General features: G+C 55.5%; 4 protein-coding genes across 5 annotated transcripts; 2 read left to right on the forward strand and 2 right to left on the reverse strand.

Annotated features, from left to right (window-relative positions):
• Window positions 1–1,057: 1,057 nt before the first annotated feature.
• On the forward strand, window positions 1,058–4,950 carry TOR2A (torsin family 2 member A). Of its 2 annotated transcripts, none has more exons than XM_037797317.1 (5): window positions 1,058–1,318; window positions 1,889–2,154; window positions 2,906–3,081; window positions 3,739–3,870; window positions 4,169–4,950. In XM_037797317.1, exons 1-5 carry the CDS (start codon window positions 1,168–1,170, stop codon window positions 4,302–4,304), a joined length of 861 nt encoding a protein of 286 aa, XP_037653245.1. In that variant the 5' UTR covers window positions 1,058–1,167; the 3' UTR covers window positions 4,305–4,950. The 2 variants fall into 2 exon arrangements, with proteins under 2 accessions (XP_037653245.1, XP_037653244.1); XM_037797316.1 differs by having other exon boundaries at window positions 3,739–3,866.
• On the reverse strand, window positions 4,691–19,060 carry TTC16 (tetratricopeptide repeat domain 16). The gene is made up of 14 exons (XM_037797319.1): window positions 18,902–19,060; window positions 17,939–18,111; window positions 17,544–17,634; window positions 17,261–17,404; window positions 16,048–16,148; window positions 15,808–15,937; window positions 13,644–13,858; window positions 12,774–13,018; window positions 11,209–11,350; window positions 9,696–9,861; window positions 9,060–9,202; window positions 8,720–8,900; window positions 7,164–7,251; window positions 4,691–6,124 (listed from the first exon to the last, which is right to left on the reverse strand). Exons 1-14 carry the CDS (start codon window positions 18,917–18,919, stop codon window positions 5,076–5,078), a joined length of 2,886 nt encoding a protein of 961 aa, XP_037653247.1. The 5' UTR covers window positions 18,920–19,060; the 3' UTR covers window positions 4,691–5,075.
• A 299-nt stretch (window positions 19,061–19,359) lies between these two features.
• On the forward strand, window positions 19,360–21,203 carry PTRH1 (peptidyl-tRNA hydrolase 1 homolog). Its single transcript, XM_037797318.1, has 5 exons — window positions 19,360–19,503; window positions 19,866–20,085; window positions 20,314–20,413; window positions 20,608–20,653; window positions 20,745–21,203. Exons 1-5 carry the CDS (start codon window positions 19,411–19,413, stop codon window positions 20,925–20,927), a joined length of 642 nt encoding a protein of 213 aa, XP_037653246.1. The 5' UTR covers window positions 19,360–19,410; the 3' UTR covers window positions 20,928–21,203.
• Window positions 20,978–27,463, reverse strand: CFAP157 (cilia and flagella associated protein 157). Its single transcript, XM_037797315.1, has 9 exons — window positions 27,253–27,463; window positions 24,964–25,235; window positions 24,076–24,229; window positions 23,293–23,560; window positions 22,720–22,850; window positions 22,307–22,457; window positions 21,815–21,966; window positions 21,464–21,650; window positions 20,978–21,175 (listed from the first exon to the last, which is right to left on the reverse strand). The coding sequence occupies exons 1-9, from the start codon at window positions 27,423–27,425 to the stop codon at window positions 21,104–21,106; spliced, it is 1,560 nt and encodes a 519-aa protein (XP_037653243.1). The 5' UTR covers window positions 27,426–27,463; the 3' UTR covers window positions 20,978–21,103.
• Between the last annotated feature and the right edge of the window lie 517 nt (window positions 27,464–27,980).

A 27,980-nucleotide genomic window follows, 5' to 3' on the forward strand; every position in this document is an offset into this window, starting at 1 on the left:
ACAAGACTGCATCAAAGAACATGCCATTTTGGGGGACATAATACAACTAAACCAGCACACAGAAGGGCTCTTTGAAATCTACGAGTCCAACTCCCCTCTAAAAGAATAAGCACTGGAAGGAGAAGGAACTTCTCCTGGGTCATGGTAGCAGCGGAGGGAAGGCTAGAACCCGGGTGTCTTGACTGAAGCGCTTTCCTTTTCTCTCTTCAATAGGGAGAATTACTAATGTCTTTCCGGTCTTTGAAAAGTGGCCCCAGAAATTGGGGTGTGGGTGTGGGGGGTGTGGGATCTCTGAGGTGGGTGCGGGTCTTGGTTACCTCACTCTGGTGAGCAAAGTGGATCAACACAATTCCAGGTCAGGCTTAAGACCTGGAGAGCAAATTCACTAATTTTGAAATGTCTGGCATCTGACCAAGAGAGGCCAGATAACACTGTACATTAGATCTTTGGTGGCAGCCAGACTTGGGTTTGGTTCTACCATTTACTAGCTGGGAGATCTTTTATAAGAGATTTAATCTCCTCAGTAAAGTGGGGACAATAACAACCTATTTCCTCAGATTTATGTTAAAGCACTAAGGACATAGTAGCTGCTAGGCAAGGGACAGTCATGCTTCTCACATGATCATTTATTGATTACCTTCTAAGCAAAACGCTTTATGTACCTGCATCTCATTAAAAATAGCACGATTTCTCAATAGGACAGGTACTATTATATTTTAATATGCAAGGTACCAAAGAGTAATGGCACATAGTAGGTGCTCACCAAAAGCTACTGCTGTGCACTCTTTCATCGTGAAAGAGAAAAAAATAGCATGGGAACGGCGCTTTGCAAGGTGTACAATGCCTCCCAAGTTTTTGCTATTATTGCTACGTCACCCTTTGTGGTCATAACTCCTTTATATATTCTTGAGTCTGAGCTGCTATGCTGGTCACCTAGCTACTGTGGCCATGGAAACGAGGCCCGCCGCCCCTGATTGGACGGCTCGCGGGCTTCCCTCGGTCTTCCGGTCTTGAAGCGGGATGACGGCGCAGGCCTTTAAGAAGGGCGAGAAGTGAGCCGGGAGTTGTAGGCGATGGGCCTGGCTGCTGCCCCGCGGTGCATGCCGTGAGTTGTAGTTCGCATGAGAGGCGGTTGCTAGTCTCGGACCCAACCCGGGCCTCACTGGGATGGCGGCTGCGACAAGCGGCTGCCAGCCCTGGGGCTCGTTCCTCGGGCTGCTCGGGCTGGTCTCGGCCGCGACCGCCGCCTGGGACCTGGCTTCGGTTCACTGCAACTTCGGCGCCTTCTGCGAGTGCGACTTCCGGCCGGACTTCCAGGGTGAGGAGCCGTGGGACCCTGAAGTGGAGTGGCGGGCTGATGCGAGAGCCCTCAGATCCTGGAGTTGGGGCCGGGAAGATTGGACCCGAAAGGAAGAACCGAGGGGTTGGGACCCCTAGGCGCCCGGACGGCCGGAGCCGGAAGTGGGCCCGGCGTTGAGGGAATCTGACAGCCTGGGGCACCTGGTCTGGGGCGAGGTTTGGGGGTGCCTGTTGGATCTCAAACAGGCCCCTGCCAAGGTGGAGAGAGGGCTTCTGACAACAGGCACCTTGTGGGAGGTTTGAGGCCTTCACACAATAGACTGGCCTTCCAGGGAGATGGGCAGGAACCCGGGGTAGATCCTATAGCAGCTCCCTGCCACTTAGGGCAGAATGCAGTCTGAAAGTCCTCCTGGGGGCATCTGAGGATGGTTCCTGCAGTCAGAGACCCCAAGACCCCCACTCCCTTTCCACTTGTAAAAACATACCAGGACACAGGGGTCCCTATAACAGATTGTAGGCATGGCTTCCTCTTCCAAACTCTTGGTGGGGGTGTGTTCTCACCTCTGACACTGACCTTCTGTGTCCCTAGGTCTGGAGTGTGATCTGGCCCAGCACCTGGCGGGCCAGCACCTGGCCAGGTCACTGGTGGTGAAGGTACTGAAGGCCTTCGTCGAGGATCCGGCTCCCTCCAAGCCCTTGGTCCTCTCCCTTCATGGCTGGACAGGCACCGGCAAGTCCTACGTCAGCTCCCTGCTGGCGCACTACCTCTTCCGGGATGGTCTCCGCAGCCCCCATGTGCACCACTTTTCTCCCGTCATCCACTTCCCCCACCCCAGCCACCTTGAGCGCTACAAGGTAGGCTGGGCACGTCCTAGACCACCATTTTCCCCCACCATGGGCCGACAGTCCCTAGGGAGTGAGTCCTGAGCCCAGGGAGGGGAACCACTTACTCCAGGCCACACAGCCAGTTGGAGCCTTGGCCCTCAGGACCCATCCTGCACAGGGCTTGGGATGGTGCCATTCCACCTTACAAGGAGTTCTTTTTGATTCCTGGCAGGCAATAATGGTACCTCCCTGCCAGGGTTGTTGTGAGAGACGTGATTCTATAACAGCAGGTATCATTTATTGAGTACTAGTTTGCTAGACAGTCTGCACTGTTCTCTCCATGTCAAGCACTTAACCTCAATTCATGACTCAGAGTGAGCACTTAGTGAATATTAGCTCTTACTACTATTACTGTAGTTGTGATTGCAACATACTTTCCAGGCTGATCTGTTTCAGCTGTTAACATTGTCAGGCAGGTTCAGGCAGCAGAAAGGAGCCTCCTCCTCTTATAGATTGCAGTAGGTATCAGAGCAGGAGCCCGGAACAGGGAGGTGGGAGGCCTGGCTTTGAGTCCCTGTTCTCCTGCTGACTCCCTGTGTTACCTTGGGCAAGTCCTTGTCCCAGTCTGGTCCACAGTTTTGCCATCAGCCCCATTAAGGCGTTTGGTGCTATCTGAGAGACCATAGCTTCCTGGGAAGGGGATCACTCTTGGCTCGGGAAGTAGTCTTGGGGTTGAGGGAGTATCTCCAGCACTGCTCTAACTCCTTCCTTTTCCTGGCAGAAGGATCTTAAGAACTGGGTTCTGGGGAACCTCACTGCCTGCAGCCGCTCCCTCTTCCTCTTCGATGAGATGGACAAGCTGCCCCCAGGCCTGATGGAGGTTCTACGACCTTTCCTGGGCTCCTCCTGGGTTGTGTATGGGACCAACTATCGCAAAGCTATCTTCATCTTCATCAGGTGGGGTCCGGCTTTGCAGTGGGCAGTGGGAGGAGGGGGCACCCTCTCTGAGGTCCCAGCTATTCAGTCTTGGCCTGTGGTCCCAGAGCAGAATCCTGTTACCCCTGGGTCCAGCTGGGCCTCCCCAAGGCCCTCCCACTCATTCGTGGTGGCTGACCTTCCCTTTGACATTCTTAAAGCCCATTCTGAGCTCAGTCTTTTTAATCTTTGCCACTCTGAGGAAGCCCTGTTGTGTCAAAGAGCTTCCCCTCTTCTGCGGCTGGGAGGACACAGGTCTGGAAAAAAGCAGGAGCCGTGTGCTAATCCCAGCTCCGACAGTCTGAGCTGCATTTCCTCAAGCAACTGACTTCACCTTTCTGAGTTTCCCTGCTGTCCTAGAGGCTAGATGAGGAAAGTCAGTTAAGGAACACAAAATTGTTTTGTAAACTCTAACGCACAAGGCACGTGTAGGTGAATTTCACAGATCACAGTTGTGGACACAAGATCTGGAGTGGGGAAGTGGTTTGTGTGGAACGTTTTCAGTGGGTTTGGCTCCTGCCAGCACTGAGCTGCGCCCCCAGGTTCAAGTCATACTTAGGTGGCACCAGGGTAGGGAGGGCCAAATCCTGCCCCCCACTAGTCCCTGTGTGATTCCCGCCTGGGTCCCCATGGTTTTAGCAACACTGGTGGTGAGCAGATCAATCAGGTGGTGCTGGAGGCATGGCGCAGCCACCGGGACCGTGAGGAGATCCGTCTGCAGGAGCTGGAGCCGGCCATCTCCCAGGCTGTGCTGGAGAACCCTCACCGTGAGTTGGGCTCTGGGGCTTCACACCCAGACCCATTGGGCTGGACTCCCCGGGGTGGGCCAGGTATATCCCGGCATCTGATGTGCTGCCCACTGATCCAGTGGTTCAGTGCACGGGATCTGGTGCTCCTAGCCCTGTGGCCTTGGGCAAGTCTTAGAGCCTCCCTGAGCCCTACCCTAGACGGTGTCTAAAAGGATTGAGGCCAGCATCATGCCTCCACTGACCTCTAGGGGGGTGGGGAGTCTGGGCTTCTCCATGGCTGTGGGGCACAGGACCTTCTCCCCATCTGTCCCTTCCTCCAGATGGCTTCTGGCGCTCGGGCATCATGGAGGAACGCCTCCTGGACGTCATGGTGCCCTTCCTCCCGCTCCAGCGGCACCATGTGCGGCACTGTGTGCTCAACGAGCTGGCCCAGCTGGGTCTGGAGCCAAGGGATGAGGTGGTCCAGGCTGTGCTGGACAGCACCACCTTCTTTCCTGAGGACGAGCAGCTCTTTTCCTCCAATGGCTGCAAGACCGTGGCCTCCCGAATCGCCTTCTTCCTCTGAGACTCTGGGGTGACATCCTTGCCCTCCCCCACCTGGCCAGGCTGTCCGGGAAAGCCTTGGGGCCTCTGGCAGAGGGACCCTTGTCCCATGCCTCCTGAAGAGCAGATCCAGAGTACAGAGAGTAAAGATGAAGACAGGTGTTGGCCAGGCTACAGGACAGAGGACTGGAGCTTGCCCTGGCCTCTTAACTAGTTTGAGGACATTTTGGCCTCAGCTGCCCTCCCCAGGGACACCCCTGGTCACCCAGGACCTCACCAGGCTTTGATCTCCCCCCTCCAGCCTGAGCCTCCTTAAAATGTGAATTGTAACTCAGGGACTGTGGCTCGTGGCTGCCCCTTCCTTCCTGGGTTGATTTGCCCTTGGCTTCTTCTCTGAGGCCGTACTCCCTAGTCCTGCAGCCCACACGTTTTGTTTCAGTTTCACGGAACCAGGCTGGATGTAGGAACTCAGGCTGATACTTGAACCTGGTTTTAAAAGTTTTTAATTTTGTAGAAGAAGAGAACAAGTAAAATAAACTTAGTCGTGGGACCAGAGGAACATTGGCTGAGGTTTCTGATTGCTCTGGGAGGAGGCAGCTTTCCCGAGTGGCTGTGGTGCCAGTGTGTATGCATGTGTGGAATCTCTCCCCTCCCCTGCGGGGACTGAGAGGCTAAGTGGCCCCTTCAGGGAGCAGCAGAACTGCTGGGGCTGTGGCTTTGGGCAGCCTCGGTTTTCCTGGGACTTTGGCTTGTGCTCTGGCTCCAGTTCTGGGTGTCAATCCTTCTGGGATTCCAGCTTGGGCCCCATATAGTCCCGGTCTTGCTGGGTCTTTGACTCTGGCTCTCGCTTGGGCCCTCAGTGACCTTGATCTTACTGGGCCTCTGATCTGGGTCATGCAAAGCCTCTGTCTTGCTGGGGCTTTGGCTGGAGCCTTGGGCATCCTTGGTCTTGCTGGAACTTTGGCTTTGTCCCCAGCTCCAGCCTTGGGCATTTTCAGCCTTGCTAGGTCTCTGGCTCCTCCCATGGACAGCTTCAGCCTCACTGGACCTCTGGCTTTGGTCCTGGGCAGCCTTGGCCTTGCTGGGCCGGTAGTTTCTGCTCCGGGCAGCCTTGGCATCACTGGATTTCTGGCTCTGGTCCTGGGCAGACTCAGTCTTGCTGGGCCTCTGGCTCATGCCCTGGATAGCCTCAGTCTTTCTGGAGTGCTGACTTGAGTTACAGAAAACCATGGTCTTGCTGGAACTTTGGCTCAAGCTCCGGCCCTGGGCCCCTTTGGCCTTGTTGGCCCTGTGGTTCCTGCTCTGGGCAGCCTTGGCCTTTCTAGACCTTTGTCTCTGGTCCTGAGTAGCCTCAGTCTTGCTGGGCTTCTGGCCTGATCCCTGGGCAGTCTCGGTCTTGCTGGAGCTCTGACTTGAGTCACAGAAATCCTTGCTTTTACTGGAACTTCGGTTCAGTCTCCAGCTCTGGTCCTGGGTGTAGTTAGTTCTGCCGGGTCCCCATCCCTGGCTCCGGGTGGCCTTCGTCTTTTTGAGCCGCCGTTGTGGGTCCTGAGTGGCCTCTGCTTTGCTGGGGGGGCTCTGGCTCCGGCTTGGGCCTTCCCTGGTGATCCTGGATTCTGAGGATGGAATCTTCAGCGGTGAGGAGTTGGAGAAAGTCCCAGCAGTGGCTGAGGTGCTCCTGTATTCCCGGCAGATAGTGGACGAACCCGTCTCTGAGATGGATGTGGCCCTGACTGGAAGAGTGTGCCAAGAGCACCTGTCAGGCCTCCTTCCAGAGTTCAAGGCCTGCTCTACTTTCCCTGGACAGCCTGAGGAAAATGGGGCTTCCGGGCCTCATCCTTGCCTGCACCCCTGAGGCTTTGCATGGCCAAAAGGGAAGGTCTGCCAGAGCACACAGCCTGGCTCTCCCTTGGCAGCTGGAGCCCTGCACATGGGCTAGGCCTTTAAGATAAGGGGGTGCTGTCCAAGGACCCCGGGCCCTGCCTGCCCAGCCCCGGGCCTCTACTCTGCTAGCTGCCCCTTGCCCTCTGCGCTCCAGCTACAACCAACAACCTATAGGACTTGGGCTCTCCTCCCCACATCACTTCCCCCTGCTCCACCCCTTCCCACATGGCTAACCTTTATTCCTCCTTGACTTCCCCCAGAGGGATTAAATGCACTACTAGCTCTCTGGACTTTCCCTCTCACTGTACCTGTTTACCTGTGTGCTTTCTTCCTTTTAGAACCAAGAGGTCCTCTCATGCAAGGAACCCCTGGACACTTAGGCCATTTGTTGAACTGCAGTGAATGGAAGGAAGTGCACTGGGGCAGTGATAATTTCATCCCTATCATGAACTACTCATATCAGCCTTTGGGATTTCATGTTTGGAGCCACATTCCTGGGTTTTTCACTTTTGTTCCCTCTAGGCTGGTGTCTGACAGAATTGGGAGTAAAAGCCCCTTGGACAAGCATAGGACTCTGGGCTGGTTTCAGGGATGGGCCAGCAGGACAGAGAGAAAAGGGAACGGGCCTGAGAGGGAACGACGGTGGAGCTGGCAGCCACCGGGAAATACTGTGTGGTGAGACTCCGCCACCAGGCTCTGTGCTGGGCGTCATCTTGCTGAGTCCTCCCCACGATCCCACAAAGTTAAGGATGATTATTCCATGTATTAATCAGCTATAGGCAGCAGAGCCCAAATCCATACCCAGTCAGTGAGTCTGATCCTTGATTTTTTCCCACTCTTTGGTTTGCTTTGGCTCACTCTGGCCTAGCACAAACACTGGGGACTTACAGCCGAAGGCAGAGCCTGAGGAGGTCTGGTCGATGTAGCTGTTGGACAGGGATGTCACCTTGTCAGGGCTGGGCTCCAGTTTCTGCTCCTGCAGCAGGAGACAGACTGGGCAGTCGCAGGCCTTGGGAGGTCCTCGGACCAGTGACCCCAGCTCTGGAACCAGCAGGCCCTGGGACCCTTCAGTAGTCATTCCTTGGAGCTTGGAGCTCCTCCAAGCTACCAGACTAGGGCTAAGACTCGACAGGAAGGGAGAGTGGCCAGGCTAGACAGTCATGGTGCTGGAGGAAGAGCTGCTTGGGGCCTTAGTTTCCCCATCTGCAAAATAAGAATAGGAGTCCCTACCCATTTACCCAGGGTGGGACAGGCTTCTGTAAGCTGTAAAGTGCTGTACCCTGGTGAGTGGTTAGGGAGGAACTGAGGAGCTTCTACTTGCTTTAGCTGTCTTATCCTATTTCATTCAACTAACACATTTAGTTGAATGTGCAACCACTATTGCCATTTCACAGATCAGGAAACCAAGGCCCTGAGTGCTTGAGCTGCTTGCCCACGGCCAACTCAGCTAAGAAATAGAAGCTGGAGTTGGAATCCAGGTTTGCTGGAGTCCTCAGCCAGACTTTTGGCTGCTGTTTCCTCTGGCTGCCTGCTCACTTGCAGGCAGTGAGGGCTGCACTGCAGTTAGAGGGGGCGAAGCAGGCAGAGCTGCTAAGTGCCAACACTTTCCTGCACTGGCTCTGATTGTGCTCTGGGCTCTGGATGCATTGACTCAACATCTCCCTGAGTGGCATAGGGGTACACAGATGAAAATTTTGTATCTTTGTTTTTATTCTAATATGAGCTAGAAAAATGTATGGCTGGAATTTTCCATTTATGGCAAGGATGCAAGTATTCCATTTACTTCAATTATGTAAAGTTTCCTTCTCACATAAATTTACTTGATGTCTATCAGCAGTAGAAAGGCTACATAAGCTGTGGGACTTTCACGCAATGGAATACTTAACAGCAACCTGGATGAATCTCCACAAACAATGTTTAGTGAAAGGAGCCAGAGACATGAGGGTTTACTATATTTGTCCATTTATATGAAGAAAAGACAAACTCACTCTTTTGTTAGGAATTGGGACAGTGATTAGCCTTATGGGGTGTGTTTGTGGAGGGGGTGTAGTAGGAGGGAGCATGAGAGGATTTCTGGAGATCTGGGTATGTCCTTTTCTTGATCTGGACAATGGGGTCACGATATATTCAGTTTGTAAAAATTCATCGCACTCTTAACTTATGATTTGTGCACTTTTCTGATTTATGTTACATTCAGCAAAAAGTTTTTAGCGATGACTTTAAGAATTCTGGCACAAGCGGTCAGTGCACCCAGCAGAACTTGGGAAGGAGCATGGGCAAGATGGGCCAAGGCCCACATCCTCATGCACCTGCTCCAAGGGGTGCCCCTGCTGTTTCACCTCCGTTTCCTAGCAAGACGTCGCACAGCTAAGAGGTGACTGAGCCGGGCCTGCATCCCTCAGCCCTAGACCTGAGGCTCCGTGGCCCCGTGTGTGCCCACTCACCTCCCTCTTCTCTTCCTTGGGGGCCTCAGCCTCTTCCTCTGTGCTTTCCTGCACTGCCTGCAGGGAGCGGGGGTTGTAGCCTCCGATCTTTAGGTGGGTCTCGACCCAAGGTTTCTCCAGCTTCCACAAGTACTGCAGGGCATGGGCCTTCTGGCGCTGTAATTCCTGCTCTCTGAGCAGCCTGCCAAGCCATTGCCCCAGGTGCTGGGTCTGTTTTTTTGACTCACCCCGCCATCTCTAGGGGCTGGATAGTGACCTGAGGAGGCAGCTGGAACCCGAGGAGCCTTTAGCTCCCACAGTTCCCCACCCCTGGCCTGTGGGCCCCACTTGGGGAGCTCACCCCACGATGCCTTGCGGGATGCCAGGTGTCGTGATGCTCTCCACCGCCCGCTCCAGCTGCAGTCTGGCCAGACGGGCCACCTGGCTGTCAAGCACGTCCTCCACCGACATGCCCGGGAAGAGGTTGTTCATCAGCAGGGTCAGCTGCCGGGAAAGGGTGAGCAGAGCCCGGTGGGGTCGGGGCAGGGGGCAGCTGGTGTACTGCTGCCCTGCCCTCATGGATTCCTGCTTGGCCTTTGTCAGGATCGAAGGGGGATGGTTTTGAAAAATGGTTGTTTTTTAAGGGCTAGACTTTCTTGCTCCAGAACCAGCAGGAGACCACAACAAAGCATCCGTTCCAAGAAGAGAGCAATGATGGTGAGTTCTGCAGATTCTAGAGCCAAATGAGGGTTGGACCTCTAGACTGTGTGACCTGGGACAAGGGAACTGACTTCTCTGAGCCTTGCTTTCCTAATCTGTAGACTGGGGAGTGATAATAGTTCCTGTCTTGAAGAGTGGTACTCAAACAATAGCTCCTATTACTATATTAATAGCTCTTATTATCACCAAACTGCTTTCTTTTAGGGACAGGAAGTATCTTCAGGTGGCCAGAGGTATTTATTCTGGAGCCCGCTCTCCTGGCCTAGCAGGAACCCACCTTTGGTTGTTTAGGATCGAGAATCAGGACAGTGGCAAGATCCTGGCGGGCCCCAAAAAAGTTCTGCAGCATCTGCCGGCTCTTGGCCCTGTGCAAGTAGTACTGGGCCTTCTGGGGGTTATGCTGGATGGCCACTGAGAAGTGGTTCTCTGCCTTCTGGAACTGCCTGCAGGACAAAGCAGGCCCCAGGCTGCTGTGAGCTGGGCCACCTGGGGGGAAATGGCATAGTCTTCTGGGCCCCATGAGGAATTTAGGGAAAACCAGGCACATCCCTGCTCCTCCCACCAAGCCCACTGTTCTACAAGCTACGCTCTTGATGGACCCAAGAGGAAATGCTTGTATGAAACCATGACATAAGTGAATATTCTTATGATCTTGGAGTAGGGAAGGCCTTCCTGAAAATGTCATAAACCCAGCAACTAAAAATGAAAAAACTAATTTGACTACAGTGAAATTTCAAGTTATTGAGTAGCAAAAATACCACAAAGAAAAGCCATAAATAAGGAAAATGCATTTTGCTACCTGTGGCAGACAATAGGTTAATTTTTCTAGCCTAAAAGGACTCTTAAGCAATTTTTTTAAAAATTGAGCAACTCAACAGCAAAATGGGCAAAATATTTGGGCAGGCCATAATGGCCGGTAAACACGTGAAAGACACTGGACTGCACTGACAATTTAAGCATGCAAATTAAATCAACTGCAAGAGACTTTTTTGCCTATTAGTTTAGCCGAGTTGAAAAATAGTCATTAACACCTTGTGCAGGAGAGGTTTGGGGAAATCAAGGCTCTGCTTTTCTAGGGGAGATTTATATTGGTTTGTGGTTTCTGGAGAACAATTTGATATTACCTATTAAAATGTTAAATGTATACAACTTCTCTAATAAAAACAATACATAAAAAAATTAAATGTTCACATTCGTTAACCCAACAATTTTACCTCCAGCAATTTAACCTCAGAATTACGAGTATGAATGCATGCAAATGTATGTCCTGCATGATCTTTACAACATTATTTATAATAAAAAACTGGAAACAACCCAAATATTCATCAGTAGAAGACTGTCTAAAGCAATCACTGTGGCACATCCATAGAATGGAATACTATGCAAGCAATAAAAGAGAAGGGGGTAGGCCTATGTATATAATACCATGGAAAGTTAAAAAAGCAAGTCAAAAATAATTTAGCATGACCCCACTTTCTAAAATGATTATTGTTAATATAAGCATAGGAAAAAGTCTAAAGGGATGTTTACCAAACTTATCTTGGCAAGCAGGGGTTCTGAGTTATATATTATTGAACACTTCAATTTTTTACAAAAGGCACACATTACTATAATAGCCAGGACAAAAAGTGAAATAATCTTAGTAAAACCTTGGAAAATAAAATCAATATTTAGGAGACGTAGCTGGGAGATGCTTCTGCTGGGATGCCAGCAGGTGTCTTCATGCTGGGCCCAGCCCTCCGCGCCCCGCCCCGTCCCTGCCCCCGCCTCCCCCTCCCCACCCACTGCACCTTCGCCTCTGCTCACAGGTGCCCATCTTCTCCTGCAGGAGGCCCATGCGCAGGGTGGCGCCCTGGTCGTGTGGGCTCAGCGCCAGCGCCTGCTGGTAGTCCGCCTCAGCAAATGCCAGGTTGCCCAACTGGAAGAAGCAATCTGGGGCCCAGGCGTGGGGCTGAGTGGGCCTCAATCCCCAGTGCCTGGGAGCGCCAGCCCAGCCTGCTTTCCCAGGGGCTAGGGCCAGAAACTGCTGGCTGATAGCACATACGGGCGATCATGGGCTCCTCAAGAGGTTTTCTGGGCATCTGGGCATCTTTTCCCTGTTGCCTGATGCTGAGCATTTTGACGAGACTCGTCAATTTGTCTAAGGCAACATTTCCCAAAGCTCATCCTGGGACACTGAGCCATTTAGTGTTTCCTCTTCTTCCCCCTTCCTTCTTCCTCCCTCTCTCCCCCTCTTCATTCCCTCCTCCCTCCTCCCTCCCTTCCTTCCTTCCATCTGCTTCCATCTGTCTTTCAACAACACTAAATGAGGGTGCTGGGGGCACAACCAGGAGCCAGAGACAGCCAAGCCCTACCACAAGGATCTCACCATTTAGTGGGAGAAATAAACGATAAAGCAATAATCACCCAGAACCCCATAATCAGAATCAGGATAACTGCACCAAAGGAATATGACAAGGAGCATGATTTAGGTTACGGCGCAGGAGACAACAGGGAGGAGCTCCCCAAGGCAGTGACTTTTAATTTGGAACCTGAAGGGTGAGTAGGGGTGAGCCAGGGGGTATGGGGAGTGGGGTGGGGGGAGGTCCTAAGCAGAAATATCCGTGTGAGTGTGCGCAGGGCTGAGGCGGGGGCGCAGGGCACAGGCGAGGGGTCACCGTGGCTAGAGAACAGAGAAGAAGAAGGGGAATGAGAAGAAGGTGTTGAGGGTGGCAGGGCTTAGAGGCCTTTGGACTTTGCGCCCCTGAAAGGGTTTTAGGTCGAGCTGAGGTACTGATGGGAAATCCTACCCCACCCTTTGGGTTCCAGCATGAAGTCACTTCCTTGGGGAGGCATACACAGTGCCTCTGGTGAAAGCTTTCAGTTAATGTTAGCGACCGTCATCACTACTACTTAATGTCACAGTAAGATACTTAGGCAGTCGGGAAATAAATGAACGTCTCTGAATGAATGAATATCATTATGCCCTTTTTAAGAAAGGGAAAACAGGGCTGCAGAGGGGAAAGGACTTGTCCAAGGTCAAACTTGAGGCAGTGGCAGAACTAGGACCAGAACCTGTGGCTGTGCCTTTGCTAAGAGCTGGCTGTGTGCTGCGCTGAGGCCGGTGGCAGGCCCAAGGTACCTGGCACTCAGTCCTGCCATTGGAGGGGCTGGGATGGGCTGGAAGGGAGGCCATTTCAGGGAGAGGCCCAGCCTATGGGAGGTGGAATGGCCCGGATTTTGCGAGCTCACGAAAGGGAGCAGTGGGAGATGAGGCCTGAGAAGTAGTTAGAGCCCCAAGGGCCTCAGGTGCCAAGCCTGGCGTTAGCCCGGCAAGGGGCTTGCCTGTCCCCTGTCCCCTGCTGGCCCCACTCACCGCCACGGTTGATGTAGAGGCCTTTCTCCCGCTGCTCGTCCTTGAGGGCCTGGTTCAGCAGCAGCACGCTCTCCTGGTAGGCGCCCTGCGTGTAGCAGTGCACGGCAAAGTCGTTGTAGGCCAGAAGCAGCTGGCGCTGTGCCTGCTGCACCACGTCTTCCTGGCTCTCAGGGGCCATGTCCAGCGTCTTCAGGAAGTCCTCCACGGCTCCATCAAACTTCCGGAGCCGTCGGTACATGGTGCCCCTACAGGGGAGGGCAGGGCAGATGGGGGAGGGACCCAGCAAGCCGCTACCCACTCGGGGCCTTCTGACCCACGGAGGTAGTTTGGCCTGTGGGGCTGGCCCTAGATAGAAGGCTCACACAACCAGCTAGTCACTGGGAAATTAATTTTTCTCAAAAATAGCTTCCTTCTTTCTTTTTGTGAGCCAGGCATGTTTCTGGCCTTTATGCTAAGGGCTTCATATCCACAGGGTAGATGTTTTTACCTATACTGTTTAGATGAGAAAAACCAGGCTCAAAGAGGTTAAACTGCCCTGAGTCACATAGTGAGCCCTTAGAAGGGCTGGAATTCAAACCCAAACTTTGTCCCCTGAGCTGGTCTGACCTTCCCAGGAATGAACTCAGCAGGCCCGGGGTTCTAGGATTCCCAGGTGAACTGGGAGGCAGCTGCCTGCCCCTCCTCCAGGGACAGTGACAGAGACCACCTCCCATGATGCCTTGACCCCAATGAGAAGTAGGGCAAGATTATTAGAGGCCAGATGGGGAAACTGAGGCTCCAGGGAGGGCCTTGGACTCTTCTGACACCACACAGCAAGTCTGTGGCAGGGCAGGGCCTGGAACCCAAGACCAGCACCTCTCTAGGCAGTACCGGAAGAGGAAGAGGCTGGGGTCCAGAGGGTTGTTCTCGATGGCGCAGTTGATGCGCTGCAGCGCCTGCTGCAGGTGGCCCTGCACGGCCAGGACCCCAGCATCTTGGCGCGCCTTCTGGGACTGGTTCACCATCATCTTGAGCAGTACCTTGGCCTGTGGGTGCTTTGGCTCCAGCAGCAAGGCACTGTGCAGGTCACGGTAGCAGAGGCTGGGCTGTGCGGGTGGCAGGGGGTGGAGATGGCATCGGGCACGCAGGCCCAGCTGAAGCCTGCTCTGCCCAATAGGTGAGCCGTGGAGGCCTGTAGGTGCCTCTCTCTGGGCAGGTTGGCTCCCCCCACCTCCTCAGTGCCCCCACATCTCTGTTTACCCTTTTCAGCCTCCTGGGGCAGGGGAGCATTGTGGGAAAATCCCATCCCAGGCCTGATCCCTGCAGCCTCCTTCTCAGATGTGACCTTGGACAGGCCAGGTCCTTGCTCAGCCTTGGTGCTTTCTGCCATCAATTGGGATTGCAGATGCCATCTCCTTGGGGTCTGCTGTGTCCACACCATCCTCCCCTGTACATCCTCCCTCTCCACTCTCCTGACCTTTAAAGCCCAAGACAGCCCTGACCAAGAAAAGATTTAGGCCTGGATATGACCAGAACATCCCCAGGCAAATACCTTCCCTGGGTGTGTAGGTCAGTCAGTCAATCAACAGCTTTAGCAACCACCTTGGGTCATGCAGCATAACTGGTTGAAGGGTGAGTGGAGAAAACAGTGTGGATACCTGGTGTGAGTGGAAGGGGGAAGCGATGAAGCCTAAGAGCAGGGCTTTTGGAGGGGGGACCGGGGTTCAAGGCCAGCACCACCGAGTACTGGCTGTGTGACCTTGGGCAAGTCACCTAACCCTTCTGGGCCTGCTTCCTCATCTGTGAAAAGAGGACAATGGGTAGTATCTACCTCAAAGGGTTACTGAGAGTCTTAAAGACGAACTTGGTTAAAGTGTTAGAACAGGGTCTACACTGAGCAGGGGCTCAGGAGGCCGAGCGGCTAAAATCAAGACCGACGGTAATTCTCAATAACTATTGGTCCTCTGAAGGAGGCTCTTGCATGGACTCACGTGGACACAGAAACCCAGACCTCAGCAGAGGCAGGCGGAGCCGGATGCATCTCGACCCAGGGCCACTCCTGAGGGGCAGCGGAGCCCTCCCTCCGGAATCACAGGCTCCCATTTCCAACCACCCCAGGACGTGGTGAAGTGAGGCCCATCCTGCCTACACCTGTTCCTCCCTTCAGCTCCTGAGTTTCCTGGCTCCTCATCCACTGTTCTTGAACCCTCCCTCACACACCCACACTCAGTCTCTGTCCTGACTTCTAAAGGGCTGTGGCACTTGTCCCCTTCTTGACACCCTCAAGGTCATTCTGGCCCCCTCCCCATCGCCCTGCTCTCCTGTGAGATGGCTGCTCAACCTCCCCCCAGGCTCCCGGCCCCCCGACTTGGTCTTGTGCCCTCCAGCTCAGTCTTCCCCCAGCAGCCAGAGGGACCTTTCCAGGAAGAAGGCAGGATCCTCCTGGGTTCACAAGGCCCTGCCTGACCTGCAGTCTTGCCAACCTCTCAGGTGACCCCATGCCCTGGCATACCTGCAGCCCCCTCCTCCTGTGGGGCCCCCCCACCTCCCCTGGGGCCCCAAATCTCTCTTATCCCCAAGTTTTCCTTGTACCGTCTGTCTCCATGGTCAGTCCAGGCCTGGCCAGAGGAGGATGCTTAGTAGATGCTTACTGAGGGAAGCAAGGAAAAAAGGAAGGAAGAGAGGGAGGGAGGGGGTTGCAGGTGACTGGCCATGTCTAAGGTTCTCTGCTCCTGTGGTCCAATCACTCTGTGCTGTCACCTGCTCAGGGCTGCCTCGCCTGGGCTGTAGGCTCCATGAGGGCAGATGACATCTGCCTCTTACCTGGTGGTTTCCTCAGGGCCCAGCTTGGCCTAGAGCCAGGGCTGAACAACGATGGAGCCACTGCCCAACTGGGCAGCCAAGTGGGCTGGGCTGGCTGGAGGCCTCTGTCCAAGGAGGACAGTGTCCACTGCCCTGTGGGGATATGTGCCTGGGTTGGCCCGGGGCACACTGGGGGCTCACAGGCCAGGGCAGGGGAGGAGGGGCGTGCACCTGCCAGCCCTCCCTCTTCTACCTTCTGTAAGACGTTGTAGAGCCTGGCTCGGAGGATGTAGATATCGGAGTTGGTGGAGCACTGCTTCAGCTCCTTGGCAATGAGCAAGAGGCAGTCTTGATGCCGTTCAAGTGCCAGGAGGCAGGCCATGCTGCGGGCGGAGGGCAGAGGGTGCTTACTGCCTGTCCGCGGTGGGGGAGGCGAGGCGGGACAGGGCTGTGGGCGAATGGGGGTCTCTTGGGACATGGTCCAGGCACTCACCATCGATACCGGAAGCAGGATTTCTTGGGCTGGAGCTCAGAGGCTTGTAAGAAGACATTCAGGGCGTCCACATAGGCACACTGCTCAAACAGGCACTGGCCCTAGGACACAGGGGTAGCCACTTCTGCTTGGCCCAGCCTGGCCCCACTGGACCCACCAGTAGGGCAGAGGAAGGGGAGGGGGACACATGACAAGGACAAAGCCTTTTCGATGTGGGGAGAGACTGCTAGAGACAGAGAAACAGACAGAGGTGGAGAGAGATACAGAGCTGGGCAGACCCTGGGAGAAACGGAGACAGAGATAGTGACTGGGAGGGAGATACAGAGCTGGGGAGAGATGGTGAGAGACAGTGAGAAATGCACCATTGGTGAGAGGCAGGCAGCAATGCAGAGACACGGAAACAGGGAGAAAAAGAGAAAGGATAGGAGCTGGGATGAGAACGGCAGAGCTAAGTACAGACAGACCCAGCTTGGACTGGCGTGGTCTCCCAGGCACTGGCTGTTATGCGCTTTTATGATGAAGGCACTGAGGCTCAGAGAGATGCAGGGCTTCCCCAAGGGCACACAGGAAGTGGCACAGTAGGACTCAGGGCCCACAGAGGACAGAATAAGCATGTACTTTAGGCCCCAAAAATGTTTCTTTTTAAGAATTGGATAATTGACATTTTAGAAAAAGGAATCATATTTGTTAAAATGGAAAAAAAATCAGGACTTTATTGGTGCTTCATGGTTTAATATTGTTTTCATTTTGAATCACAAACAGGGGAGGGATCTATGACCTCTTAGCACTTAGAGCTTCTAGACCCTAGGTCTGTGCTGTCCAATGTGACAGCCATCAGCTTCAGGTCACTAATAAATTTAAATTTCATTGAATTAAGAGTCAATGAAATTTAAAAATTCGGTTCCTCTGACAACCACCCACTTTCAAGGGCTCAAGGGCTCCATGTGGCCAATGGCTCCCATATCAGGCAGAGTAAGTAGGTCACTCCCATCATCTGTGGGACAGCATTGCAAGACTTGACCCAGCCCTGCCAGTAGAGCAACTCAGGAAGTGGGCGATGTCCTGAGTGCCTGCGAGTGCCAGCTGCCTGGCTGGGGTGAGGAGGTCCCCATGGAGACAGAGCTGGTCCCAGGAGTAAGGAAAGTACCCCACAGCTGGAGGGAGAGCCAGCGAGGCCTGGATGTGAGATGGGGAGCTGGGTGGCTCCAAGCACCTGCAGGTAAAGGACCAAAGTGAGCCGCTCCAGGTACTTGGTGTTTTCCGGCTCGAAGGAGTGGGCCCTTCTCAGGTTCTGGGCGGCTGAGGAGAAGTCGCAGAGCTGGATATAGGCCTCGGCCCGCAAGGCATAGAAGTCTACCTGAGGGCGAGGGGACCTGGGCTGCTGACCCTTCTCCTGCATCCCTGTTACTGATGCAAAGAGGAGGGGCCTGACAAGTGGCCCAGTGAGCGGGCGGACGTGCCAGTCCCCACCCTGCCCACCCAGGCCCTCCCCTCACCAGGTGGGGGTCCAAGTGGAGCACACGGGAGCAAAAGAGCACGGCCGTCTCCCAGTCCTCTCTCTCCAGGCTCCTCTGGCCTTGGAAGTAGCTGCGGAGGGTGTAGGGTTCCAGGTAGAGAGGCTGGCCCTGAATTTGGACCAAGCCCAGGGCATGTGGCTGGGCCAGGGCGGGGAGGGGCACGAGGGCCAGGCAGTGACCAGGGAGGATGGGCCAGCCTTCCTGGAGCTCACCCAGGCCAGCAGCCCTTTTTCAGGCTGGGATGGAAGAGCCCCATTACACAGTTGAGTTCACTGAGACACAGAGAGGGAGAGTAACTGTCCTGGGGCTTACACAGCACATCAATGGTTGAACAGGACAGGAACCTGGGACCCTAGGGCAAGGTAGTCACTCACTACTCCCTGACTTTGAGAGGCACTGTTAACCCCTTGGGCTTTGGTTGGGGTTCTTCGAAGCCCTGGAACACCTGGCTGGTCCCAAAGATGAGCTGCAGGGTCCCCTTTGGGACTGGAAACACCCACGGCTTTGGGATGTGCTGTGAGCAAGCCTGGTCATGTCTCAGAGGATCCTAGAACCGAGGGACAGCAGTGCTGGAGTAGGTCTCAGAGATGGCTGGGCCCCCACCCCCCACACACACTCTTGTCAACAATTTTATGGGAGGAAGAAGGGTGGAACTGAGGCCTGTAGGAGTCTGGATCTGGGGTCCTGTGGCAGTGGGGCCCCATTCCCCTTAGGGATACTGCAACCCCCCCTTCTCTTCTCACACTTGGGGTGAGCCTCCATCTCTCCCTCTCCTACCGTTGAGGTCAAAAGTCAGGGCCCCCATGCTCACATGGCCCTCTGCTCTCCTCCTGGTCCTACTCAGTTCCCACTGTCAGCTGCCAACACCTAAAGCTCTAATGTCTCCAGGTCAGGCCCTGCCCCAAGCCCAGGCCTCAGAGGCTCTTGGATATCCTGTGGGACCCTCATACCCAAACCGACCACCTCACTTGGCTTCTGCTCCAGGCTTTAGACCTCGGTGGAGATACCTTCCCTGCCAGCCACCCCAACTGGAGACCTATGTCCCATCTGTCCTCAAGCCCTGTCGGTTCCACTTTCTAAAAATCTCCCTTCCCTGGTCCCCTCGTCTGAGCCAATGCCACCTCTTTCTGGATGTCTGCTCCGGCCAGCCCGCTGACCTTCCCACCGGCCTCTCTGCCTCATGTCCAAGGCCCTCAGCTCTCTGCACAGTAGCCAGGGACTTTCCTGAAATGCACAGGTGACCCTGCCTCTCCCGTACTTAAAATCTGTCCTGGGAACCCGGGAAGAGTCTTGGTCTCTTCCACCCTGGCCTTTGCTTTAGCCTCCCCAGCCCGCACCTCACTGGAGTCAGTCATGATGCCCCTTTCGGGAGGACCTCGGGGGCCGGGCCAGTTCCCTGGGCCCCTGCTCCTGCGCGGCCCCCACCTCTGACGTTGCTAGGCACCATCTCCAGGACGCCCACAGACTCCGCCCCTGGCCACGCCCCCGGAATCCAAAGGCTGAATCGGAAAGAGGTCAGAAAGCTTATATTAAATGTCAAGGCTGGGGCCTAAATAGAAGAAAGGACCTGCCCAGTTTCCTCAGGCAAACTGACAGGCCAAGGCGGGGGCGAGAACAAGGCTCCCGCCTTCCAAGCGGGAGGCCCAGCAAGCCCTCGGCGAGTTCCACAACAAACCCCACGGGGGCGCGGGGACGCCCCGCCAAAGCCACCTCCCAGCCGCTTCTGCCCTTCAAAACAAGGCCCTCCCGGGATTGGACGCCGGCCGCCGCCCTGCATGGAGGGCGGCCGCGATTGGCCGCGGGCTGGCTGACGTCACGGCGGGGCCTGGGCGGTGAAAAGGAAAGCATGCGGCTGCCCGGCCTTTTACGCGCTGGGCGGCTGTGTCGGGCCATGAGCCGGTGCGTTTTGGAGTCTCGGTCCCCGGGCAAGCGGTGGCTGGTGAGAGGAGTGTGTGTGTGTGTGTGTAGAGCGGGGCGGGCGGCAACGTAGTCCGGCTCCATTTCGGCCTTTGTGTCCCGGGCAAAGTCCCCTAACTTTGTCTCCGGTTCCTTATCTGGAAAATGGGTCCAATACCATGACGGATTCCAGACTTACAGGAATTCCGCCCTGCACCGGCCCTTGCCCGCCCAGCCCGAGGGGCGCCAGTTACGTCTTGGCCTTTTCGAGTCTCGGGAGGTTCTGTGCCTTGCTCCCCGACCCCTTCCCCTCCCCGGCCCTTACTCCTTGAGTCCCGGGAGGCGCTGTGAGATCGGTGGTGGCGAGAGTTTGCCGGGCCTCAGTTTCCCCGGTACCGCCCGCAGGTGGTCGGCCTGGGGAACCCCGGACTGCCCGGCACGCGACACAGCGTGGGCATGGAGGTGCTGGGACAGCTGGCGCGGCGGCTGGGCGTGGCGGAGAGCTGGGCGCGCGACCCGCGCTGCGCCGCGGACCTCGCCCTGGCCCGGCTCGGGGATGCTCAAGTGGTCCTGCTTCGGCCGCGCCGGCTCATGAACAACAACGGGCTCAGCGTGGCCCGGGCCGGTGAGTGAGGGCACCAGGGGTGGGCGGGCCGAGGGGGCGTTGGGGCCAGAGAGGGGGCCCTGTTGACCTCCAAGTGCCGCACAGCTGACTGCTTTAAGAGCCTGTTTCTTCATCTGTGAAATGGGGTTAATCCCCACCCCTCCTTGGAAGCGAGAGTCGGGGAGCCTGGGCAGGGCCCCCTCTGGGCAGACCCAGCAGTAACCTGAGCCATTGTTTCCCTGTGCCAAGCGGAGCTGTATGGGCTGACTGCCGAGGAGGTCTACCTGGTGCATGACGAGTTGGACAAGCCCCTGGGGAAACTGGCTCTGAAGCTGGGGGGCAGCGCCAGGTGAGGCCCAGAGCCCCTCGGGGTGCGGGTAGGAAGCTGGCCTCCCAGTTGGGGTGGGAGAGGGGTGCTGGTGTGGGTCTGGACAGGGCACAGGGATACTGACCCTAGGGGGATACTCACCTCAGCCTGGGGCAGGGAGGGGAAAGGGAGCTGTCCTAGGGAGGCACTAACTGCCCCTCTTGCGTCCTTTGAAGGGGCCACAATGGAGTCCGTTCCTGCATTAGCTGCCTCAACTCCAATGTGAGTTTGCCTCCTCTGTCCTGCACTGGGGTGGGCCGGCCAGCACAGGCCCCGCCACAAAGCTCCCTGAGCCCTTCTGTCTCCCCGACAGGCCATGCTGCGACTGCTGGTGGGCATCGGGCGCCCGATGCACCCTGGTGCAGTGCAGGCTCACGTGCTGGGCCGCTTCTCCCCTGCTGAGCAGGAGCTGCTGCCCCCGTTGCTGGAGCGTGCCACTGACCTGCTCCTGGACCACATCCATGCACGAAGCCAGAGGCCCTTAATGGTCCCCTGATGCCAGCGGACACTGCTGTGTCCAGCCACATCCACAGAGCTGCCACGCCAACGTGTGGAATCCACTCTTTATACAACTCTTTTTCTCTGGGCTGCCCGGGCTGCCTACGGAATAAAGGGGGGACTATGGCCAGAATGGTCCATGTCTGGGGTTGGGGGATTGCTCTTGTCTCTGTCCTACTTGGGATGCAGGAAAACTTCAGGAAGACTGAGCTTTTTGAGCCTTTTTGGAGAACTGGAGGCATGCATCTGTAAGATTAAAGAGGCAGGCTTGGAAGCGGAGGTCTCAGGGCCTCCCACCCTTCCCCTGCTTTTCGGGGAAGGGACAAGGTCCAGCAAGCCCCCCCCCACCAGGGCATCCCTTACCCCACCGAGGCCTTGCCACACCTCTCTTCAGCCCATTTTACAGATGGGGAAATGGAGGCTCAGAGAGGTCCAACCTCATCCTGAAGGCCACATACTGCAGTGTGGCAGAGCCCCAATTCACACCAGGACTGGCTGCCACCTAGCTGCCCCCAGGACCCCTGGCATCCTTACCTCAGGGCTGCTGTGTGCCTGGAGGGTTCCTACGCGGGTGGAGTGTGAGAGCAGCCTGAGGTCCTGGTGATTGGGGGGAATGTGGACCCGGCGTGGCACCAGGCCCAGGTCCCCTGGCTGGTAGGCTGTGATGCCGGACAGCTGCTGCAGCAGGGGCCCCGTCTTGGGCTGTTGGGTGGTGGGTCGGCTGTGGGGAAGGGGCTGGGATCATCACCTCCATTTCCCAGATGAGGCTGAGGCTCAGAGAGGCTTTGGAGACCAGGCTTCTGGCTCAGGATTGGCTGGGGGAAGCCCCTTCACCCTGCCCTCCCTGGCTGCCTCCTCTGAGGTAATGTAGGGCCTCTTGCTCACCTCTCCTTGAGGGGGCTATTGACCTGGGTCTCCTGGTGGGGACACAGGACCATGGCTGAGCTGAGCATGGCCAGCAGCTGCTGCAGCATTTCCTTGCGCTGCAGTTGGAACAGTACATCAAAGCCGTTGTCCTCCTGTTCATCTGGCTGCATCTGCCAGGAGGGATGGACGTGGGCCCGTGGCAAACCTCAACCCCAGTGCTCATTTTCTCAGTGTGTTCCCTGGCCATGGTGGAATACCCATTCTCCAAATGGGAAGACTGAAGCCCAAGGCCTTCTAAGGCCCCAGAGAAGGGATCCAGCTCTTTTGAGACTCTGAAGGGATCTTTGAAGTCCCGAAGCAGAGAAGGATGGACTTGCCAAGAATCTCAGGGGACAGAGGGGCCCTCTGACCCTGGCACTGGCCCAGCCTCTTCAAAGAGCCCCCAAGCTCCAAGCTCTTCTCTCAGCAGCTTCTGCCTGAGGCCCTGCCTTTAACCCGCTTCCCACTTACCTGCAGAATGTCCCGTAGGAAGGAGGTAGCCTGGGCCATGGCCATCTCCAGGTTGGCCCGAACTTTTTGCCCTTTGGTCAGCTCCTGTTGCAGCTGCTTCACCTTGGTGTGCTGCTGCTCCAGCTGCAGGTTCAGCTGCTCTTTCTGGCTCCTGGGCCCAGGATGGGATAAGTCAACTGCCTTCCCCTCCCCCCAGGCTGCGGCTGGCATCACTTGGGGCCGTAAGCCCTGCTGTTTCTCTCCCACCCACAGGGGCCCTCATCCAACCGCAGGCCTCAGCCTGTTTGACAGGCAAAGCCTCGAGTCCCCTCTAGAGAGAGGAAGTCACCGACCCATTTCATGGGGCACGCAAAGGACTGGGTTCAAGCTTGGTCCTTGCCTGCTCCCATTGCTGGCCCCCTCTGCCGGCCCACCTCAGTGTCTGGTTGTCTGTCTGCAGCTGCAAGAAACTCTGCTCCAGGTGGCTCAGCAGAAGACGCAGCTGTGCAGTCTCCACTGTGTCCTGCTGCTGCTGGCGGCACTTCTCGGACAGCATGAGGATGATCTGTGGGTACGGCAGGTGGCCATGCTGTGGGGCCACCGCTGGCCCCCAGCCAGCCCTGCTCCCCCAGCCCCAGACACAGCCAGGCTCCTCATCCCTGTGTACAGAGGCCAACCGAAGCCCTGGGAGAGGAAATAACCAACGGGGGGACCAGTACCAGCTCTGAATGGCAAAGACCCAAGCTCCCTGGTGGTGGGCTTGACTTCAGTAAGTTATGGGGGCTTTAAAGCAAATAAAGAGAAAACACCTGGGCCCAGCATCCTGGAGCCCCAATAAGTGTGTGTGTGGGGTGCGGAAATCACCTCCCTGCACTGCTTCTTCCTTCCCCTTCACTTGGTTCTAGCCAAGGCCCACCCTTGCCAGTCTGTGCACTCCAAGGGCAGCGCTCTGGGGCCCCTCCTGCTTTGTGTGCTCGACAGCCTGTGGTGAGGGCCAGCGGGTGCACCTTCTGGTGGCCTCTGCTGTGCCTGGCCATGACCTTCTGGGTGCTTTCCAACAGCTCCAGCTGTTTGCACAGCGTGTCCTGGGTGCCCCTCAGCTGCTCATTCTCCTGCAGCAGCGCCAGGCTTTTCCGGGACATCTTGGCCAGCTGCAGGGTCACGGTGCGGTTCTCCCGGATGGCCCGCTTTGTCGTATCCCACATCTGGTTCGTGGCCACCTTGCGGAATTCGGTGGCCACCACGTTCACGTGCTGGATGATCTCCTTCTTCAGTCTAGTCAGGAAGGGTGGGAGGGAGGGACCAGGCAGGGTGGGTGCAGTTTCTGGGCACCCCCATCTCCTCTGCGGGGCCCCAGAGAACCCAGCTGGCAGGGCCACTAAGCACCCCTACCCTCTGCCCATGGGAGATGGTCTTGCTATTGTCAGGAGGATTTTCACTGTAGATCCTTTCGGTATCTTGAATTTTGAACCATTTCAATGTGCTACTACTTATTAAAGAAACATTTAAATCACAAAAAGTGGCAAAAGGAAGCCCAGAGGTCCTCCAATGCCAGTGTGAGGACTGGAGCTGGGGAGTGTATTAATTTTTTCCCAACACCTCCTTAAATCACCAGGGGATTCTGAGGAGCAGCCAGTGACCTGGGCCGATCCATCCAATGAGAACCGGAGGAAAGCTGAGGCCCAGCGCCTGGGACGTGCCTGGGCCCAGACAGGAAGGCCCCCAAAGCCTCAGCAGAGCTTCGGTGCAGCTCCAGGGCTGCCCGCCCCATGGAGGATTCCCCGGCTCACCTGTCCTTGTCCAGCACTGACTTCTTCTCCAGGTTGTACACATAGTCCTTGTAGTCACACTCCTGCTTCCGCAGCTGGTCCTCCAGAGTCGTGAACTTCTCTGTGAGCTCCTCTTTCTGCAGCCGGAACTCCTCCAGGGCTGCCAGCCTCCCCCCTACCCACCGCAGGGCACAAAGCCTGGTGAGGGGGAGCAACGGGAGGCAAGGCCCCAGCAGCGGCAGCCGAGGGCCTGGAGTGATGCTCCTCGGGTCCCTGCCCCTTCCTCCCCACTTCCTCCAAGTCTTCCTGTCCTCCCTTCGCTTCCTGAGATGGGCTGGATCCCTGTTTCACCACATGCTGCACCAGGCCTGTCCCCATGCCTTGCCCACCTTTATTGCCTTAATCTGGAATGCCCTCCCTCCTCCCTCCCACCCTTACAAAACCTCTTCAGGTTCCACCTCCTCCAAGAAGTCTCCCTTGACACTCCTACTCCCTTCTCATTAAAATAAGCAACGACTGCAGTTTGAACACCTGCTCTGGGTCAGGCGCTCAACATCTTTTGAGCCTCAACAAACCTCACCAGCTGGGTGACCCTGGGCAACACGCTTCGCCTTTTTGAGGTACTTCCTCATCTACAAAGTGGGGGTGATAATATTGCCTGCCACATAGGATTATTGGGCCAATTAGGGGGAACAATTGTGTGAAGCAGCATATAAGGCGTTGCGACAGAAGGTAGACACAATATCCCCATTTCCCAGGTGAGAAAAGCGAGGGTCAAAGAGAAGTGCTAGCCCAAGGCCACAAAGATAGTCAGAGGTATGGCTGGGATTTGAGCCCAGGGAGCCAGAGCTCCGGATTCCCTGCCTCTATAGCACATGCCTGCAGGCTCACCCGCCAGGCCCCCCTCACCAAGGATGATGTTCTCTGTGGTGAGCTGGTCTTTGGTCTCCTGGAACTCGTGGCGCACCTGGGCCAGCTGTGCCTCAAAGGCGTCCTTCTCCATCTCCTTGGACAGCTGCAGGCTCTGGAGCTGATCATTGAGGTCGGTAATCTCATCCACCCGCTGGTTGAGTGTGCGTTTGAGGAAGGCCACGATCTCCTTCTTGTTGTTGGCCAGCTGCTCAAACTCCTGGTGGACCAGCTTCTCCTGCGTGGCCAGCTCATCCCACTTCCGCTGGTACCTGTGGTGGGGGTGGGGCAGAGGTCCAGGGGTCTGGGTAGAGAGGTGGCCCCAATGAGGGGCTGAGTAAGCCAGGCCTCCAGTGCAGCTAAGCCTACTCTCCTGGACCCTCTGTAAGGGACACAAAGTTTCCTTGTGGACTGAACGCAGCCTCATCCCCACCATGACCCCTGAAACAGCAGTCACAACCACAGCCAACACTTACTGAGCCCTTACCATGTGCCACACGCTGTGCTCTGCACTTTATGTTCATTACATCACTAGAATAAAAGCTCCGTGAGGCAGAGCCTTCATCCATTACATTCAGAGCTGTGTCCCCAACACATAGGCCAGTGCCTGGTACATAGTTTGGGCTCAGTATATATTTGTTGAATCCTCACAACTACCCCTAAGGAAGCAGGTACTATGATGATTATGCCTGTTTTACAGACAAGGAAACTGAGACTCAGAAGTGAAGGAACCCTAGTTACTAAGTGGCAAAATGGAAACTTGAACCAAAGTCTATCTGAGCCCAAAGCCAAGGCTGCCGCCTACTGTGTCTACTGCCATGGTCGGCCAGCTCTTCACCAACCCCCACCCCCAACACCTGGACACTTTCCACCTCAAGCCTTTGCACCTGTGGTCCCCTCTGCCTGCATACCTGCCTTCCTTACCCTTGTCCATTGAGCGAAACCTAGTGTTGCCCTGAGCCACATTTTGCCCTCCTCTAGAATGGTCCTTGAACCATTGAACCTTTGAGACCTCATGACATGTCTGTTTCCTCCACTTGGGCAGATATCTTACCTCCTCCACCTCTGTGCTCTCAGGGCTGGCAGATGGGTTGGCAAACAGTGAACACCCAATAACTATCTGCCAATGTATTTTTCCAAATACACTCCATCTGGTACTTAACTCGAGGGAAGTTTGTGAATTCTTAAGAACATCACATAATCAATGTATTGATTTTTCAATGGAATAATTGCTAGAAGTAATTTGGAGAGATTTTTTATTTCATGATTTACTCAACCAACATCTGTTGAACGGCTACTGCCTACGAGGGTACTGTGGGGTATGGAGATGAATGACCCGCTTTATGGAATGAGGAAATGGCCTGATGCTCGCCGTGTGATGAACCTGCAGTTCACTGAAGAGGCAGCCTGGCACAGAGGAGCCAGGGAGGCCAGGGCCCGACTCTGACACCTCCTCTTCCTGGGGGTGCCTTCCCTCTGAGCCTCAGTCGCCCCATCTTTGTAATGGGGATGATTTCAGGACCTCTCTGATAGGGTCATCACGAGGAAGGAGAGTGCCCACACGGCACTTGCTTGGTGCCCACGAGGGGCTCAACACTATTAGCTGTGGTCACCTGCGGCATCATCTGGGTAAGAACTGCTGTCTGCTCCTCATCAAAGGGGTTGGTACTAGTGCATCAGCACCAGGAGGAAAAGCGTTTTAAAAGAAGAGAAACAATGGGCAAGTGAACACGTCACTGAATGAAGAGTTAGATTCCATCCTGCCACCCATGTTGCACACAAAACTGGCTCTAGGACAGGAAGTCACAAGTCACAGAGGAGGATCAAACTTCCTCATTTACATTTGGGGAAACTGAGGCTTGGTGTGGCGAAACAACTGGGCTCAGCAATGGGGTAAGTCAGTGGGGCATGCTGCCACTGGAGATGTGTGAAACCCCAGGGTAGGCACTGGGTTCCAGCGTATGGAAGGAGGGACACAGAGTCTACACCTCCTGCCAGGGCTCCCATTCCCAATTCATCCCACCAGATAAACTCTGCCCTTTTATCAAGAACATGATCCTCTGGGGCAGGAGCGAGGCAGGGGGTGAGGGGGATGTGTCTGGGGAAATCCATTTTCCCTTAAAATCTCGGAGCCTCCCAAAGTTACCTATGGGGAAACTGAGGATGGGAGTGGGGCCTGAGCACAGACCTAGGGAGCCGTGGCAGAGCTGAGCCCGCACAGCGGTCACCTTTGAGCAGAGCTCCTGACCCCCTCAGCACCCAGTGCCCTCCCACCATCCACCCACCCACCGGGCCAGTCTGTCTTCCAGGTCTCGGATCTGGATGTGGTAGAACTCCCGTGTCTCTTCATCAACAAATACTTCCGCGGACTTGTTGGCTAGGTTGGGATCTTTCTTGCTCCCTTTCTTCTTCTTGACCTCGGGCTCTTTGACCCCCTTGCCTGCTTTCTTTTTTGGAGCCATGGTTGGCGGCAGCTCCTGCTCGTGGGGCCCCTTTAAGAGGCCAGGTGGTTGCTAAGGAAGTTGGTCCCATACATAGCAACAAATTGAGGAAGTGAGGCTGGGCTTAAAGAGACACTGCCCTCTTCCTGGCAGGGATGGCCACTCCAAAGCAGACAGCATCACAGATGCCTTAGGCCCAGTTGTCTCGGACCACGGCTTCTCTGAAACCAGGATTCTAGGCTCTTGGAGCACTCTTTTGGGGTCTGGGGAGACCCTTCCTTTCCCAAGTGGAAATGAGAGAGCTGAACTATTAAAACTGGTCAGGATCAAAGTTAGAAATTATTGTCCAGTCCCTCTGTGTAGAGCAGAAAATGGAGGCTCACAGAGGAGTGAGCCATTCAGACTGGAAGAAGCCAGTCACCTGGTCCCCCCAAGCCAGGAGCACCTTCCCTGAGGCTTCTGAGACCATCTTTTTTTTTTTTAATTCAGTTTTATTGATATATTCACATACCGTACAGTCATCCATGGTGTACAATCAACTGTTCACAGTACCATCTTATAGTTGTGTATTCATCA

This window comes from Choloepus didactylus, chromosome 10 (genome assembly GCF_015220235.1).
Source record: "Choloepus didactylus isolate mChoDid1 chromosome 10, mChoDid1.pri, whole genome shotgun sequence".
Lineage (NCBI taxonomy): Eukaryota > Metazoa > Chordata > Mammalia > Pilosa > Megalonychidae > Choloepus > Choloepus didactylus.

What these genes read in the sequence shown, in the direction of transcription:
- TOR2A (XM_037797316.1), top strand. Translation starts at nt 1,168, where the DNA reads ATGGCGGCTGCGACAAGCGGCTGCCAGCCCTGGGGCTCGTTCCTCGGG. An exon ending in GCCACCTTGAGCGCTACAAG is followed by an intron (nt 2,155 to 2,905) that starts GTAGGCTGGGCA and finishes TTTTCCTGGCAG; the next exon opens with AAGGATCTTAAGAACTGGGT. An exon ending in GCTATCTTCATCTTCATCAG is followed by an intron (nt 3,082 to 3,738) that starts GTGGGGTCCGGC and finishes CCATGGTTTTAG; the next exon opens with CAACACTGGTGGTGAGCAGA.
- TTC16 (XM_037797319.1), bottom strand. An exon ending in TCCACTTGGACCCCCACCTG is followed by an intron (nt 17,405 to 17,543) that starts GTGAGGGGAGGG and finishes CCTCGCCCTCAG; the next exon opens with GTAGACTTCTATGCCTTGCG. An exon ending in TCGATCCTAAACAACCAAAG is followed by an intron (nt 9,203 to 9,695) that starts GTGGGTTCCTGC and finishes CTTTCCCGGCAG; the next exon opens with CTGACCCTGCTGATGAACAA.
- PTRH1 (XM_037797318.1), top strand. Translation starts at nt 19,411, where the DNA reads ATGCGGCTGCCCGGCCTTTTACGCGCTGGGCGGCTGTGTCGGGCCATG. An exon ending in AAGCTGGGGGGCAGCGCCAG is followed by an intron (nt 20,414 to 20,607) that starts GTGAGGCCCAGA and finishes CGTCCTTTGAAG; the next exon opens with GGGCCACAATGGAGTCCGTT. An exon ending in TTAGCTGCCTCAACTCCAAT is followed by an intron (nt 20,654 to 20,744) that starts GTGAGTTTGCCT and finishes TCTCCCCGACAG; the next exon opens with GCCATGCTGCGACTGCTGGT.
- CFAP157 (XM_037797315.1), bottom strand. Translation starts at nt 27,425, where the DNA reads ATGGCTCCAAAAAAGAAAGCAGGCAAGGGGGTCAAAGAGCCCGAGGTC. An exon ending in AATAGCCCCCTCAAGGAGAG is followed by an intron (nt 21,651 to 21,814) that starts GTGAGCAAGAGG and finishes CCTTCCCCACAG; the next exon opens with CCGACCCACCACCCAACAGC. An exon ending in AGGCACACAGCAGCCCTGAG is followed by an intron (nt 21,176 to 21,463) that starts GTAAGGATGCCA and finishes TTAATCTTACAG; the next exon opens with ATGCATGCCTCCAGTTCTCC.